Source organism: Tachysurus vachellii, chromosome 23 (assembly GCF_030014155.1).
Source record: "Tachysurus vachellii isolate PV-2020 chromosome 23, HZAU_Pvac_v1, whole genome shotgun sequence".
Taxonomy (NCBI): domain Eukaryota; kingdom Metazoa; phylum Chordata; class Actinopteri; order Siluriformes; family Bagridae; genus Tachysurus; species Tachysurus vachellii.
In genome coordinates, this window is record NC_083482.1 from 7,243,672 (window position 1) to 7,259,775 (window position 16,104).

Genomic DNA, 16,104 nt, shown 5'->3' on the forward strand with positions numbered 1-16,104 from the left:
TGTCACTCTGGATGAGTGTGTCTACCAGAGATGTTTTTTGTTATCTTCAAAATGAGAAGGTTTTGTTTGTTTGTCCTAAAAGATATTCCACTGCACTGCGCAGAGGATCGGTTTACAGTCCGCATTAGAATATCAGATAGGTAGATATGTAGTAAATAATATACAGTCAAACAAAATCCCTGTTCAAACTGGTGTCAGTCGTGAAATATACCAACAGGTAAGTTTCTCAGGATGTAAATCACACAGTGGGGTTTGGACGTTTATAGATCTGTTTCTCATTTTTACTGCAGCTGACATTTCTTCCCTTAAACTGACAATAAACATGATCACTACATCCTCAGCTTCTGCTGTAAAACACTTTTATTTATGTACAAAAAGTGGTGCAGGTGGTGATTTCTGGACTGTATATCACAGTATGTATTTGTTGTTCTGATAAGCACTGACATGCGGTCGAATTGTTAGTTATACCTTTTATTCAAGAATTACAAAGAAATATGTGTGATTCACATAGGATTAAAAATACAGCTAGATATTTTCTTTTATACCAAGCAGCTTTCAGTGAAAAAAGATATAGGCAAGTGTCTTGTTATTCATGTCCTTATTCTTAACTTTAATTTGTACACAGCATCTTCAAAGTGAAGCTATTTTCAATGTAATTTGTTTGCTGCTTAATAAAAAATAGGTACAGGTGTGCATCTAGTCATATTTTAAACACATTCTTTTTATCATTAAACATATGAAGGAGTACAATACACAAATATGATATTTTTGAAAATGGAATAAAGGTAATCATTGATGTGGTAATGTAATATATGCATATTGTGTTCAGCTATAAAATGAAGGCAACTTCAATCTGCTCATCACTTTTAACGTTCTAATGGAGTCTCACAGTACAGCACCATCTACTGTATACTGACACTCTTACAGTATATATATCTAATAATGTAATGCTTCACTTTAGAAACCTCAATTATATTTTTAAATTAATTAAATTACATTTATATTTACAGCATTATATAATATCTGGAATGTAACATATTTTTGTTAGGTGTTATATTTTAACCTGTTCTCAATAAGTATATTTTTAAGATGAATCCCTTCATCAGTCAAGAATGAAGAATCCTGCCTGACCAATTGAAGATAGATTTATTTGACCACAATAAAATGATTTGTTTGTATTCCATTGTGTGTTAATTATATAATCTTTTACTGTAGTTCCTTCTGTTATAAACAGTCATGTGAAAACCAAACACTGGACAATTCAAATTTATTGTGTATTGATCATATATCATCCATTGCAGTTTCTGTGCTGCCTAGCAATATAAAATCCAGACCCTGTAATAAAACATAGAGAGAGAGAGAGAGAGAGAGAGAGAGAGAGAGAGAGAGAGAGAGAGAGTAAAATAATAGTTACAGAGGGCAGGAAAGCAATTACAAGTCCAAAGTCATGCGATGTACAAAGAATTTACAAAGATTTCTGAATGCACATTTTATAATATAACATAACATTATAACATAATATAACATTTTATATTTTACCTTCCAGTGATGTGGTCTGTGCATTAATGGATTCTGTCTGAGGTCAAGTTTTATAAGTCTGCTGAAACCAAGGACTAAATCATCCTCCAATGAGGTAATACTGTTGAAGTTAATAAGAAGAACCTGAAGACTTTGCATTTCTGGAAAAGAGATTTAAAATACCAAATAAACACAGCTACCTTTAAGCAAGGCTTTGCTGATTTATCTACAAAAATGTACAAGATGAAATACTCTCAAGCCACTGGTTCATGTTAATATTACTACCACCTACCGGTTAGACAATTAGAAATTTCAGATTTTTTTTTGTCTTTTATAAATCATATAAAGACTCACTTTTTTTGTAAATATCGCTTTATGTAACACTTTTTTCTAGATTTTTATTAGAAGAAAACTGGTCCTGCATCTAACACAGACAGGTAACTAACCTGTGAGTGCCACTGGAATCATTTTGAAGTTGTTTTTATTCAAGTTGATGAAGACTAGCGACTGTAGGTTTCTCAAATTTTCTGGTACATCTTCTATTTTATTATCAGCCAAGTTCAACCACTTCAGATTTATGAGGTTCCCAAATTGAGGTGGCAAAGTTGTGATGGAATTGTTACTCAGACCAAGTTTTTGCAATTTGCTGAGTTTGCCAATAGATGCTGGGATGGAAATGAGTCCGCAGTTTATTGCCCAAAGCTCTTTGAGTTCTCCGAGTTCTCCCAAAGCCTCAGGGAGGACAGAGAGTGGGTTGTGGTTTACTCCCAGGTATGTCAGGTGTTTCAGTGAGCTGATGTTATTAGGAAGTACAGTCAGCTGGTTTTGATCCAGGATGAGTTCTTCAAGCTGATCAAGGTGAATAATCTGCAATGATTTAGGGTAATACAGGAAGACAAAATAAAATTTTACATTTTTTTTATTCGGCAAATGATGGATTTTTATCTAAATCAAATAAAGAGCTATGCAGTTTAAGGTCTTCCACATGGATCAAATGTTGGCCCACTTTTATTGATGGGCACAGTGATAACACTGGTAGTGATGAGCAAACAGTCATTTTCTAAAAACAATTATTTAAATAATGATTTACAAAAAATATCTAACAAGGCAAAGTATCTGTAACTTCATGATTTGTACGAAACTAGATCAGTTACTTCTAGCAACACGTATGGATTTAATGCATAATGTTTACAATGTTTTAATCATTAACAGTCATAATAACTACTATTTTTTCTATATATTTAAGCTTAAAGGTGTTTTGGATATATTAAATATACTATAATAAATACTAACATAAATAGATTTTGAGTATATTTATATATAACGCTATATATTTATATATAATTTATACAGTATATATGTTAAGTGATACGTGTATAAATCAGCACCTTCACGTGCCTTCTTACCTCTTCAGGGGGTAAAATAAGACGGTTGTTGTTCAGGAACAACTTCTTTAAAGTCACCAGCTTTGACATGCGAGCTGGCAGTAAAACTAAACCACGGTGACTGATATTTAACGACTCCCACTTCTTGGTTTGACATGCATCGAGTATATCATCTATATTCATTTGGCTTTATTAAAATGAATAACTAGTAGGTGATAGTGGACCTACAACAGGATGTAAATATCGACGGTACGCGCGAGGCGTCACCATGGATACAGTCTGGGGAATTTCCAGTCATATAATGCAGTTATGTCTGTGTGAAGAGAGCAGGCAGGGATTTTTTATGCCATGATCGTGCCAGGAGATATTAGATATCACATGGCTGCTTAGAAAATCGGAAAATTTGAGAGAAATATGACCTCTATTTTTTCCACCACATTATTCCACAAAATAGACAACTAGGTTCCGCCTACTGTGCATTCATTGGCTAGTAGCATCTCCCTTCCCCAACATGATTGGGTACTGGCATGCCAGACTAAATACTAACTAACTAACTAACTAACTAAATAAATAAATAAATAATATAATATAATATATAAAACCACACATTTATTTCTCAGTTAAAGTACATGCATTTCACAAATTACTGGAATTCGTTATCACTATTATATTTCTATTCATGTTCTGTTCAATTCATGATATAAACAAAGCCTTATGTGAAACCTGTATGTGACAGAACATTTTAAGGTGATTTATGAACAGCCAGAAATGACACAAAACTATTCGAGAAGAGACGGTGGCATCACTTATTTATTTGTTTGTTTGTTTATCTGTTTGCTTGATTATTTATTTATTTACCTGTTTATTTATTTATTTTCTTGTTTGCCAGTCTATATATCTATTGGTCCGTTTGTTTGTTTTTAACTTTGTTGAACTTATATGGCAATATGCAATATGACACAGACAATAAAATACAAGAACGTGCAATAGAGAATGCAGGATAATATATATGCCTTTTTCCTTGTGTAAAACATGACGTACTCGGAGACATGAGATTATAACAGCTTTATATGATACTGTATGAGGATTTTAAATAAGGCTGCTTAGAATGCCGGAAAACATGTGGTTCAAGTCATATGACCATTACTTTCCCCACCTTATTCGGGAAAATCTGTATTCTCATTGGTTACGAGCATCTGCCTCCAGGGCCATGATTGGCTAGCTGCATAACAGGGGGCCTAAATACGGAAATACAACGCGTGTCCAGTTAGAACCAGTTAAATATCTCTATCGTAACACATATAAGAAATCCTGACATTTTATTTTCTAAACGGTATGGGGGAAAAAGTTTTAGTAGTGTGACATAACACTGCTTAGACAGACCTGAGACAGTAGCCAATCATGGCGCAAGAGCAGGTCTTGCAACCAATCCCAGAATAGGGGCGGGATTTAACGTTTACGGGTGTGAAAAATACGAGCACGAGTGTCACGTGCAATCGTTTATGTTTTTAAAGCAGGTTTCCATAAAACACTAAAGTGAAGAAGAGGAAGGAGAAAATGGAGGAAGACAACCTTTCACTGGTCTTGCACAGTAAAGGCGATTTAAGGCTGGTATGACAAAGTCGTTTCCTAAATAACTTTTCTATGTTTTTAAAGATTCCATTTGTGATGTGCATTTTTAATGTCAATGTTTTTATTTTGCAGGAACAACGTCCCATACCAGAGCCTGGAGCTGATGGTACGATTAAACCACTAATTCACTATTTTTACTGACTGTGAAAGTCGACATTGCAAATGCATTAACTGTATTATTTGCCCTTTGTCCCTAGACTGCATGAAATGTTGCCAGATTAAAGATATTCGGGTATTTGATTAGAGGCTTATAGCACTTTAGAACAGAATAATAAAAATTTAATTTAGACAGAATTTAGTGACAGTATGAACTATTAATCATTGTCCTAGCTGTTAGAGGCGAATAATATGAAACTATGATTTTGAAACATTATGTCAGTGCTCTTATGAGTTTATTATAAGCATTATAATACTTTTATAATCACTTTTATGCTTAATTACTGACTTGATTTTCATTTTTTTTTCTGAATAGTTAAATATATAAAGTATAATCCACATGTGGCATATAATGCACTGGACTGTACAAATCAAATCACTCACTCAATTTCTGTGTTGCACACCACATTTCAGTACAGTATATCATCAAACAGCTGCTATTACATATACATATATATACTGCTATTACAAATACAGTGCATACATATACTATTATTGTATACAGTGTATATGTATGTATGTATATACAGTATAATACTGCTATTACATATACAGTGTTTATGTATCTATATGTGTATATATAATACTGCTATTACATATATAGTATACATATACTATTATTATATACAGTGTATATATGTTTACTTAAACCTCTTTGTTTACAGTCCTCTAGTTTTGCACACTGTGCTGTATAATATATATAGAATGCACACTACTTGTCCTGTAGTGTATTGTATTGTCTGTCTGCATTGTCTTTTTTCTAGGCTGCACACAATACACACGAGGCTAGGATACAATAATACACACTTACTTTAAGTCCTTAGCTTAGCTCTGTGTTGTTTTATGTAGCTTTGTCATTTGTGTAGCACTGTGGTCCTGGAGAAACATTTGATTTCACTGTGTACTGTGTCAGCTATATATTGTTGAAATGACAATAAAAGCTTCTTGACTTGACTTGAGTTTAACAGGCGGCGTTACAGTTACCATACAGAACAGGATTAGGATGAGTTCCTGTTATTCGCTACATGCTCTTTAGGGATTTTTCTGCTTTTTCATTATATATGGAAAGTAACTAATTAGAACTGTGTTTTGTCTTGTTTGTCCTTCAGAGGTTTTACTTCAGATGCACTCAGTAGGGATCTGCGGCTCAGATGTGCACTACTGGCTGAATGGACGGATTGGGGACTTTGTCCTTCAGAAGCCGATGGTCCTGGGCCATGAGGCAGCCGGGCGAGTGGTTAAAGTGGGATCTGCAGTCACCCACCTCAAACCAGGTTTGCGGGAGAAACTCGTGATTAAAGATTAACCTACAATGCTTAGGCCAAAATGATTTAATGTTTGTTGGTCACACAACAAGTGGCCAGATATTGAACTTACTTGCATATTGCAGCCTTCAGTGATATTAGAGTTGCAAAGGTGAATATTGTGTTAATAATTAACAAATAATATATTATGTAGCTCCATGATAAGCCACTTTTAAGTCCTATTTATGTTTGCCATTCGTTGTCCTTTTAGGTGACAGGGTGGCTGTTGAACCTGGAGTTCCCAGAGAAATGGACGAGTTTTTCAAATCTGGACGTTACAACTTATCACCTACTATCTTCTTCTGTGCCACACCACCTGATGACGGGAACCTCTGCAGATACTACAAACACAATGCCAATTTCTGCTACAAGTCGGTTTCCCCCAAATACCATGTCAAATTGTTCTTTTTTTGGACATATTTTGCTGGTTTTAACATTCTGAGCCACAGGACTGTTGCAAGCATAGAGGTCAGAGGACAGGTTTAATGTTGATGTCGTCCTCAGTTAATCATCTGCATTTCTGTGTGCAGGCTTCCTGAAAATGTGAGCTACGAGGAAGGGGCTCTGATTGAACCGCTCTCAGTAGGGATTCATGCATGCAGGAGAGCTGGAGTTACTCTGGGCAGCTGTGTGTTCATCTGTGGAGCAGGTCACTAAGCCTTTCTGCTGAGTCTGCAGTGCTTTTACTTTTACATTAACAAAGTAGCACAAGTATCTGCCTACTTTATGTTTCACTTAAATGGCCCATTTTTCATGATCATAGTGCAAACAAAAATATGTCGATATCAGAGGACTTTTATGCTTTCTACTAAGGTCAGAAGTGAGGAAACAAGGTTTTTTTTTAAGAAGCGATCTTATTTTAGGTAACTTTGGACAAAGTAGCCGCTCTCCCTAGCTCAGTGCAGGGACATTTATTACTGAGCACCTGATTAAGGATAAACAAATTAGCACACTGAGTTATACCACTAAGTTGTGTCTAGATAAGTGTTTAGTAAGCATTTGTTGTGTCAATAAGGGTTTAAAATCTCAGGGTTTTTTTATTTAATGAATTGGTGCTAGTCTCTGTTTTCCGTTCATTATAAATCATCTTAAAGGAGATGCAATTTCCCTATGCTCTCCAAAACTGACACACAATTTTCATTAACACGAACCAGTTTCTTAAACAGTCTCTGTTTTTTTTCTGTAGGACCAATCGGCCTGGTCACCCTGTTGGTAGCTAAATCCATGGGAGCCTCTCAAGTGCTTATAAGCGGTAAGGTGCTGTGGTCATTACCTGTGGCAATTGAATGATAAACTGTAATTATTAGGTGTCGGTGTGTGTAGATGTGGGTAGTATACAAATGATAAGATGGCAAATAATCTGGTCAGTAAACATGTAGCACTGCAGTGTACTCAGAAAATCCCCACTGACTTGACTTGCACAGCTGATGAAGGACTGAGACCTGGTTTCTCTGTAACCGAATCAGAATCAGAATCACGTTTATTGACCTGTTGACACACAAGGAATTTGGTTCCAGCTGTTTATGACTCTCAAAGTACAGACATAAATAACACTATACTATACAAGACAAGATAATACAGACTATACAAGACAATGCAGATGTGATACAATAGACAGTATGAGTTACGTACATTTATATTTACAGCATTTGGCAGACTCCCTTATCCAGAGCGACGTACATAAGTGCTTAAATCTCTAACATTGAATACATTAATGCCGGATGTCTAAGTTACATACTTAAGATACCATGAGTTTAAAACATTTGTTCAAGTTACAATGAAAAAGTGTCAAAGGTGTTTTTTTTTTTTTTTTTAAATGCAAAAGATAAGGAAAGAAGTGCTAGTTGAAGTGTTTCCTGAATAAGTAGGTCTTCAACCGCCACTTGAAAATATCCAGTGACTCAGCTGTCCAGACCTCTAGGGGAAGTTCATTCCACCACCTTGGTGCCAGAACAGAGAAGAGTCTTGTAGTATACTTGCCTCTTACCGAGAGATGGTGGAACCAGTCGAGCAGTGCTGGTAGATCGGAGGGTGCGAGATGCAGTGCGAGGAGTGATGAGGGCTTTGAGATAAGAGGGAGCTGGTCCATTTTTGGTTTTGTAGGCCAGCGTCAGTGTTTTGAATCTGATGCGTGCAGCTACCAGACAAGAGACAATAGACAAGCATCTATTGTTCAGTCTGACAAGAGACTGAACAAGTAACTGAGCAGCCTGTGAGGACAAAAATGGCCGAATACTTCTAATGTTGTAGAGAAGAAACCGACATGAGCGAGTCACATTAGCAACATGAGAGGAAAAGGACAGTTGATTGTCCATGGTTACTTCAAGGTTGCGAGCTGTGGCTGAAGGGGCGATCAGATCATTATGCAAGGATATAGCGAGATCATGACCTGGTGATGAATCACCTGGGATGAACATCAGTTCAGTTTTGCTAGGATTGAGCTTTAACTGATGAGCAGTCATCCATGATGAAATTTCTGCCAGACATGCTGAGATCCGGTCAGAAGCTGTGGTATCTGAGGGTGGGAAAGAGAAGATAAGTTGTGTATCATCAGCACAGCAGTGGTAAGAGAACCCATGTGAGGAAATAACTACACCAAGAGAGTGAGTATACAGGGAGAAAAGAAGAGGACCAAGTACTGAGCCCTGTGGGACGCCAGTGGAGAGTCTGCATGGAGCAGATGTCACACCCCTCCATGTTACCTGATATGAACGTCCTTCCAGGTAGGAAGCGAACCATTCCCAAGCTGATCCGCAAATCCCAAGACTCCTGAGGGTGAACAAGAGAGTCTTGTGGTTGACTGTATCAAAAGCTGCTGAAAGGTTAAGGAGGATAAGGACGGATGACAGTTTGGCTGATCTAACAGCATGTAGTTTCTCAGAGACATCCAAAAGGGCTGTCTCTGTGGAATGAGCTGCTTTAAAGCCTGACTGGTTGGGGTCTTGGAGGTTGTTCTGTGAGAGATAGACAGACAGTTGATTATAGACAATGCGTTCGAGAATTTTTGAAAGAAACGAGAGAAGTGATACCGGTCTGTAGTTACTTATGTGTGATGGATCCAGAGCAGGTTTCTTTAGGATGGGAATAACCCTTGCTCTCTTGAAAGTAGTTGGTACCTGACCAGATGCTATGGATCTATTGACGATAGTGGAAATGAAGGGCAGAAGGTCTTGCGAGATGGTCTGGAGCATAGTGGAAGGTATAGCAATGGTATAGAATATAACACAATTCAAATTACACTACTCTAGAACAGTGAGTTAAGCAGATAGTATACAAAAGTCAGGAACCTACTTTACCAGAAGACAATATATTCAAATGAAGAGAGTTAAAGCACACATAAAGTGTGGGAAGTGCATGGTAGTGCAAATAACAGTGCAATATTATGCTTTTGTGTAATATACAGCAGCAGTGGTGTGTGTAACATATAAGGATGATGTGATGACAGACAGTTCGGAAAATGCAGTACTATAGATATGAAGCAGGGAATATAATTATGGTTGTTAATCAGGGTGTTAATCAGGGTGATTGCCTGGGGAAAGAAACTGTTCCTGTGTGTGGCAGTTTTGGTAAACAAAGCTCTGTAGCACCTGCCAGAAGGGAGGAGCTGAAAGAGGATGTGTCCAGGGTGTGAAGGGTCAGCAGTGATTTTTTGGTTCTTGTATGGTACAAGACCTGGGGAGTGGGCAGGGGGACACCAATTATTTTTTCTGCTGTGTGCAGTCTGTTCCTGTCCTGTTTTGTTGCTGCTCCAAACCAGATGATGATGAATGTGCATAGGAGAGATTCAATGACTGCAGTGTAGAACAGCATCAACAGCTCCTGTGGCAGACCGTACTTCCTTAATTGACGTAGAAAGTACATCCTTTGCTGGGCCTTTTTGATGATGGAGTTTTTCAGGTCTTGGGAAATGGTAGTGCCCAGAAACTTGAAGGACTCTACAGATGTCACCGGACTGTTGGATATGTTGAGGGGGAGTAGTGTTGAGGGGGAGTAGTGTTGAGGGGTCTTTCCTAAAGTCCACTATCATCTCCACAGTATGGAGGGTGTTTAGCTCTAGGCTGTTCTGACTGCACCATAGAACCAGCCACTTCACCTCCTGCTGGTATGCAGACTCATCGCCATCTTGGATGAGACCAATGAGCGTAGTATCATCTGCAAATTTCAGGAGTTTAACAGTTGGGTCACTTGAAGTGCAGTCATTAGTATAGAGGGAGAATAGAAGTGGGGAGAGGACACATCCCTGTGGAGCGCCAGTGCTGATTGTCGAATACTGGAGGTAACACCTCCCAGTCTCACCTGTTTGTGATGTCTTGCAGGCCTTTCCACACTGATGCGGGATTGTTAGCTGAAAACCTGCTTCCTAGCTTTTCAGAGTAGCTTCTTTTGGCTATTCTGATCTATTTTGTCAGTAGGTTCCTGGCCTGCTTACAGAGTTTTGTCCTCCCCTCTGTAGGTATCTTCCTTGGCATGTTGAAGTTTTTTCAGTTTGGCTATGAACCATGGCTTGTTACTGAATTTGCAGAAGGTTTTGGTTGGCACACACACGTTCATCCAGGCTGTCAGTTCCAGCCTCAAAGATAATTTTGATAATAATAATTTACTATGCACTATATCTCTAATTTTCCTCAAAGTCACACTAGGAATCATTTACTATATTTAAGCAACTTGAAGCTGAAAATCTGGATAAAACTCAAACAAAAATGTGCAAACCTGTGGTAAATTCATGACATCCATTCATTAGATGTCTTTTTGTACCATCAGACCTGTCTGGTGATAGGCTGGCCAAGGCGAAAGAGTTAGGTGCTGACTTCGTTTTTCCTGTTAAGAGAGAGGATACACCACAGGAAATGGCCAAACGTGTGAGTGGTATGCTGGGGGGCATGCCTCACATCACCATCGAGTGTTCTGGTGTCGAGAGTAGCATCCAAACTGCAATCTATGTGAGAAACATACATCAAAACTATCATTATTCATGCTTAAATATTAATTAAGATACTAATGATATTAGTCTATATGTACGTATTCATGTAATGAATTTTTTTTTAGTACATCAGTACTTTTTTGATGCTGGATGCACACTGATGAAGTGTGTATTGTTTACAGGCCACACGCTCTGGAGGGGTAGTTGTTCTGGTTGGACTCGGTGCTGAAATGACCACAGTGCCTCTCGTTAACGCCGCTGTCAGAGAAGTGGACATCCGAGGCGTGTTCCGATACTGCAACACGTGAGTTAAACGGTACACAACAGCTGTGTAATCAATGGCAGTACAACAGATTGCTCTCAGTGATAAAATAAACCGAAACTACTGCAGTAAATAAATTTCATCCATGCTAAACACTTATCACTAAATGACAATTGAAATAATACAATGAAATGTATACAGTATTCCCCTTTAACTGAAGAGCAATGAGCAGTGAAGTACAGATTTTCAGTTAGCATTAGTACGTTAGTTAGCGTTGGACCTGAGAGAAGCGATCAGTTTAGCATGCTACATGCCGTAATCATCAAGGAGTCCATGTGCAGTGAACAGTTTAATAAAATAGCAAAAAAGAATATAGTAAAATAGAGAAATCAGACTTACTGGCCACTATATTATAAACACCAAACTGATACTGGGAAGCACATCTTGTGCTCAGAACCGTTTCAGTTCTTTGTGGCACGTTAGGAAACATCTCTTTTAGATTCTGGTCCGTGTTCAAATCATTTCATTACATAACTACTGTAGTTTATGGTGAGTTCTGAGATAATGTTCTGCTCAGCACAGTTATAAAGATCTGCATGCGTTTAATGCATAGCATTGATGGATAGGTTCATGAACGAGCAGGTGCACAGATGTTCCTAATAAAGTGGTTGATGATTGTATATTATCATTCACATATTTTTACAATTGTGTTTTTAAACAGCAGTTAAAATTGGTTCATGTGAATGATTAACAGAGGGACCTGTAATCAGAACTAGACATAATGTTATAATAATAATAGTAATAATAATAATAGACATGTCAATATTTTATACACTGTGTCAGAAAGCACAATTGAGTCTAACATACTGAAGAACTTGACTGGGTTTGAGACAGGTGTATGATTTAGACATGCATGAGGCTAAACTTGTGGTTATAAGGTGTGTCTGCCTTGTAGCAGCAATTAAAGTTATGAAGAAAAATAAGAAAATGAATCCTTAAATGTTTTGACTGATCAAACACATTTGTAGAAAACATGTAAATGTATCATTCAGTCATTCAGTACAGAGTGTACTGAACACAGTTAAGTGTGCATTACTCAAAACATTTCTTTTAATTTCTTATTGCTAGTAGTAATGTTTAGAGTGATGTAGAAATTTTTATATATATATATATATATATATATATATATATATATATATATATATATATATAATGAAAAAAGTGTTAGCCATCGTGTCAGAACAAGTGTATCTGAAAAAACCCAGTTGGGAAACCTGCCTTCCTGCCCAGGATATGTGTGAGTATATTGAGATTGACCACTTCGTATCATTATTAATCATTATTAGGAAGCTGTATGTACAGATGGTTGTCGTTTGAACTTAAAGCACTTAAAATGTCAGAGTGTTAACGATAGCTCTAGTTAGCATGCTTATTCTAGTTGTACTTTCTGTACACTGGTAGAAATAGAGGAAGTCTGTATTCAAATCTTATTCAACTGCACTCATTTAACCTATTTTTCCCCCTCACAAGAAATCTTATTTAATGCACCTTTAAGTTTGTTTTGTGTTCTCTGTCAAGGTGGCCTATGGCTATTTCTATGCTGGCATCTAAGCGTGTGAATGTAAAGCCACTGGTCACACACCGCTTTCCACTGGAGCAAGCTGTGCAGGCGTTTGAGACGACTAAACAAGGCATTGGGATCAAGGTCATGCTGAAATGTGACAAAAATGACCAGAAACCATGAGAAATGAAAGAAAATGAAATCTCTCCCCTTTAATAAAACAATTTAATCTAGTCTTATTTCAATTTTAGAATTAATACTGTCTAGCCAATCATGAATTTCATGAATTTATGAACATACTGTAATGGATATTGTGGTCAAATTAAATGAGAGTTTTTAGAATCATGCGTTACAGTAACATTGGGCTGCATTTCTATAAGTTAAACCTACAAAAGACAAGCTCATACATGGTGAAAAATGAGCTTGCCCTGTTCTAATGTTTGTCCTGTTCCTTTTAGAAGAGAATGAATGAAACACCACTCACTCACTCACTCACTCACTCACACTCATTTTCTACCGCTTACCCGAACTACCTCGGGTCACGGGGAGCCTGTGCCTACCTCAGGCGTCATCGGGCATCAAGGCAGGATACACCCTGGATGGAGTGCCAACCCACACACACTCTCATTCACTCACGCACTCACACACTACAGACAATTTTCCAGAGACGCCAATCAACCTACCATGCATGTCTTTGTACCGAGGGAGGAAACCGGAGTACCCGGAGGAAACCCCCGAGGCACGGGGAGAACATGCAAACTCCACACACACAAGGCGGAGGCAGGAATCGAACCCCCAACCTTGGAGGTGTGAGGCGAACGTGCTAAACACTAAGCCACCGTGCCCCCATGAAACACCATATAAATGTAAATTCACTCTTAAATGAAGGGTATTTTGCTAGATGTTGTATGATGTGATTATAACCACCAGGGGGTAACAGAACTCTACATACTGGAGTTATTAATATTCACAGACAGGATTCATAACTCAACCTCATCACAATTACAGCAGTGGATTTCGGAGAGCCATTGATGTTTGCCAGGGGTCCATTATATATTTATTTATTTTATTCATTCATTCATACGTTCATCTTCTACCACTTATCCGAACTACCTCGGGTCACGGGGAGCCTGTGCCTATCTCAGGCGTCTTATTTATTTTATGTTGTTTTTAATTTACCAACGGTGTTGAAAATCATAACCCCCTACTATGACGAAAGATTTATTTTATAGTTATCCTCTTTAATCCAGTTTAATCCAGACCAACTTAACATAAATTAAGTCAACCTGGACCTAATGTGTTCTGCTGGTGGAAGGCTAGGAAATATATATGGCTTTAGTGGTAATAAATAATGTTTTATTAAAACTCTCTCTCTCTCTCTCTCTCTCTCTCTCTATATATATATATATATATATATATATATATATATATATATATATATATATATATATATATATATAAAAAAAACTATGATCTGTCTTATTGGAAAATGGGTTTCATTTTGGTGAGATAAGAATAGGTTGCCATGACTACAGATGTGGGTCGGGTTCAACTCAAATTGTTATGAGAATGGGCTCCGCTTATCTTAAGAGGCCTCTGGAGCCTGCAGGAAGACAGGGATGTAATAAGCCAAGTTATCATGTCAGAGAGACCGCAGCGAATGTGTAGTTTAAAAACTGAAATTGAAATGTATTTATTTCAGAAATGTTTCCGGATAAGGAAATAAAATACACTATTAAAGAAAAGTCAGCATTTTCTTAAGCCAATCTCTATTTACTGTGTCTGTAGTGTGTGATTAACGCAGACTGCAATTTCAACACTCCACAGTTCTCGAGAACAGCTTAACAGGTGGAGTTCAAATCAGTGTTTTTTTTGAAGAAGAGGAATTGGTGCGACTTTACATTCTGAAGGCCTTAGAATGAGACAAGCTCTATCCAAAGGTCTTCCTGCAACAGTGGTGCAATATGATAAAAAGTAAGTTTTGTGATATTCATAAATCTCCAGGCCAATTCCTTCACTTCAGATTCAACTCATACAAACACATCTACAGTTTTGTCTAAACCTTTTTGATAATGCTTTACAAGCTTTTCTTAACTAACGTTATTCACCGATTATACTGATATTGAATCTAAAAAATAAATACCATTTTACTAATTAATGCATTGTTATTACAACATTAAATAATTCATATAATGACAGTAAACAAGTCTTTTAATTGATGTTCGTTCAAATGTTAACAAATTATATCAGCACTGACTAATCCATAATTAAGTCTCATTTTATTACCAACACTAAACTGTAGAACACTAAAATGTTCCTAAATGTTCCTAAACATCCTTAAGTCTTGTTACATATTGGGGGTTTTCAGCTGTACAATCACATTTCTGGTCATTGTGGGCTTTATTTTACTCATTAATGGTCTGGTTTTGATTATTTGGTTTTATGTGTTTTATTAGTAACAAAAAAATCACTTAAGTTAGTTAACTTGGTTTGTTACGGTATATTAATCCATGGCTTGGTCACTGCAATTAAATAATATCTATTAAAGGAACCGTACTATATTTTTTTCTGCTCTTTTATTCCTGGAAATCATATATAAGGCATCAGATAAGCTACAGATGAGACCCCTAAATTCATGTGATTGTGAAACATTCCTAAAAGCTGGATTAAAATTCCTGTAACCGTATCAGAGTTCAGGATCAGCTACACAGATTCAAAAATTTAATCCACAAACAGTGATGCAAGCATTTCATGTAATGACATTTACATATATGACCGTTAGAAAAGTAGGAGATAAAAGAGTGAATGAAAAGTAGGAACGCTGTGGATCCAAACGTCCACATCTGTAAATCAAAAGCACAAACAGTCCAGCAAATGGCTTATGTTACGTTTTATTGTTATCGTTTTTTTTTTGTGTTTGTTTTTTGTCTTTTTTTTCCCTTTTGACATTTATGCTGCATGCAAACAGGTAACTATTAATCTTTGTGACTTTCCTTGTTTCACCTTTGCTCATATCCCCCCCCCCAAAGCTTTCTCTGCAGTAAGGCTTCTGATCACAGTGTGAATTTATTTCCTCAAGGCAGAAGCCTGACACAAAGCAGGGAGAGGGAAAGTTAACAGAGTCAGTGCCATCCTGATCTGGGCACATTTACTAAACCATGTTTGTGTTTATGTACAGACATTCTAATACTGCGCAAGGTAATGGATGCACTATTAACAACACGTTTACATTCACAACTCGAAAGAGTTTTTGTCAATCACACACAAAAATGGACATAAAACACAAAAAATAAACTTTTAGATATGATACAGTGGGTATGCTTAAAAATTTTTTTTTTTACATGATGGTTATTGTTAGGTTTATT

The 16,104-nt window shown here is 37.1% G+C and overlaps 2 protein-coding genes across 2 annotated transcripts; one reads left to right on the forward strand and one right to left on the reverse strand.

Moving 5' to 3' along the window:
• Positions 1-725: 725 nt before the first annotated feature.
• On the reverse strand, positions 726-3,275 carry si:dkey-1h4.4 (leucine-rich repeat protein SHOC-2). The gene is made up of 4 exons (XM_060859528.1): positions 2,925-3,275; positions 1,965-2,385; positions 1,540-1,679; positions 726-1,335 (listed from the first exon to the last, which is right to left on the reverse strand). The coding sequence occupies exons 1-4, from the start codon at positions 3,084-3,086 to the stop codon at positions 1,282-1,284; spliced, it is 777 nt and encodes a 258-aa protein (XP_060715511.1). The 5' UTR covers positions 3,087-3,275; the 3' UTR covers positions 726-1,281.
• A 1,079-nt stretch (positions 3,276-4,354) lies between these two features.
• On the forward strand, positions 4,355-14,484 carry sord (sorbitol dehydrogenase). Its single transcript, XM_060859367.1, has 9 exons — positions 4,355-4,514; positions 4,608-4,641; positions 5,801-5,965; positions 6,207-6,366; positions 6,526-6,644; positions 7,182-7,247; positions 10,757-10,935; positions 11,099-11,220; positions 12,757-14,484. The coding sequence occupies exons 1-9, from the start codon at positions 4,461-4,463 to the stop codon at positions 12,920-12,922; spliced, it is 1,065 nt and encodes a 354-aa protein (XP_060715350.1). The 5' UTR covers positions 4,355-4,460; the 3' UTR covers positions 12,923-14,484.
• The last annotated feature ends 1,620 nt before the right edge of the window (positions 14,485-16,104 follow it).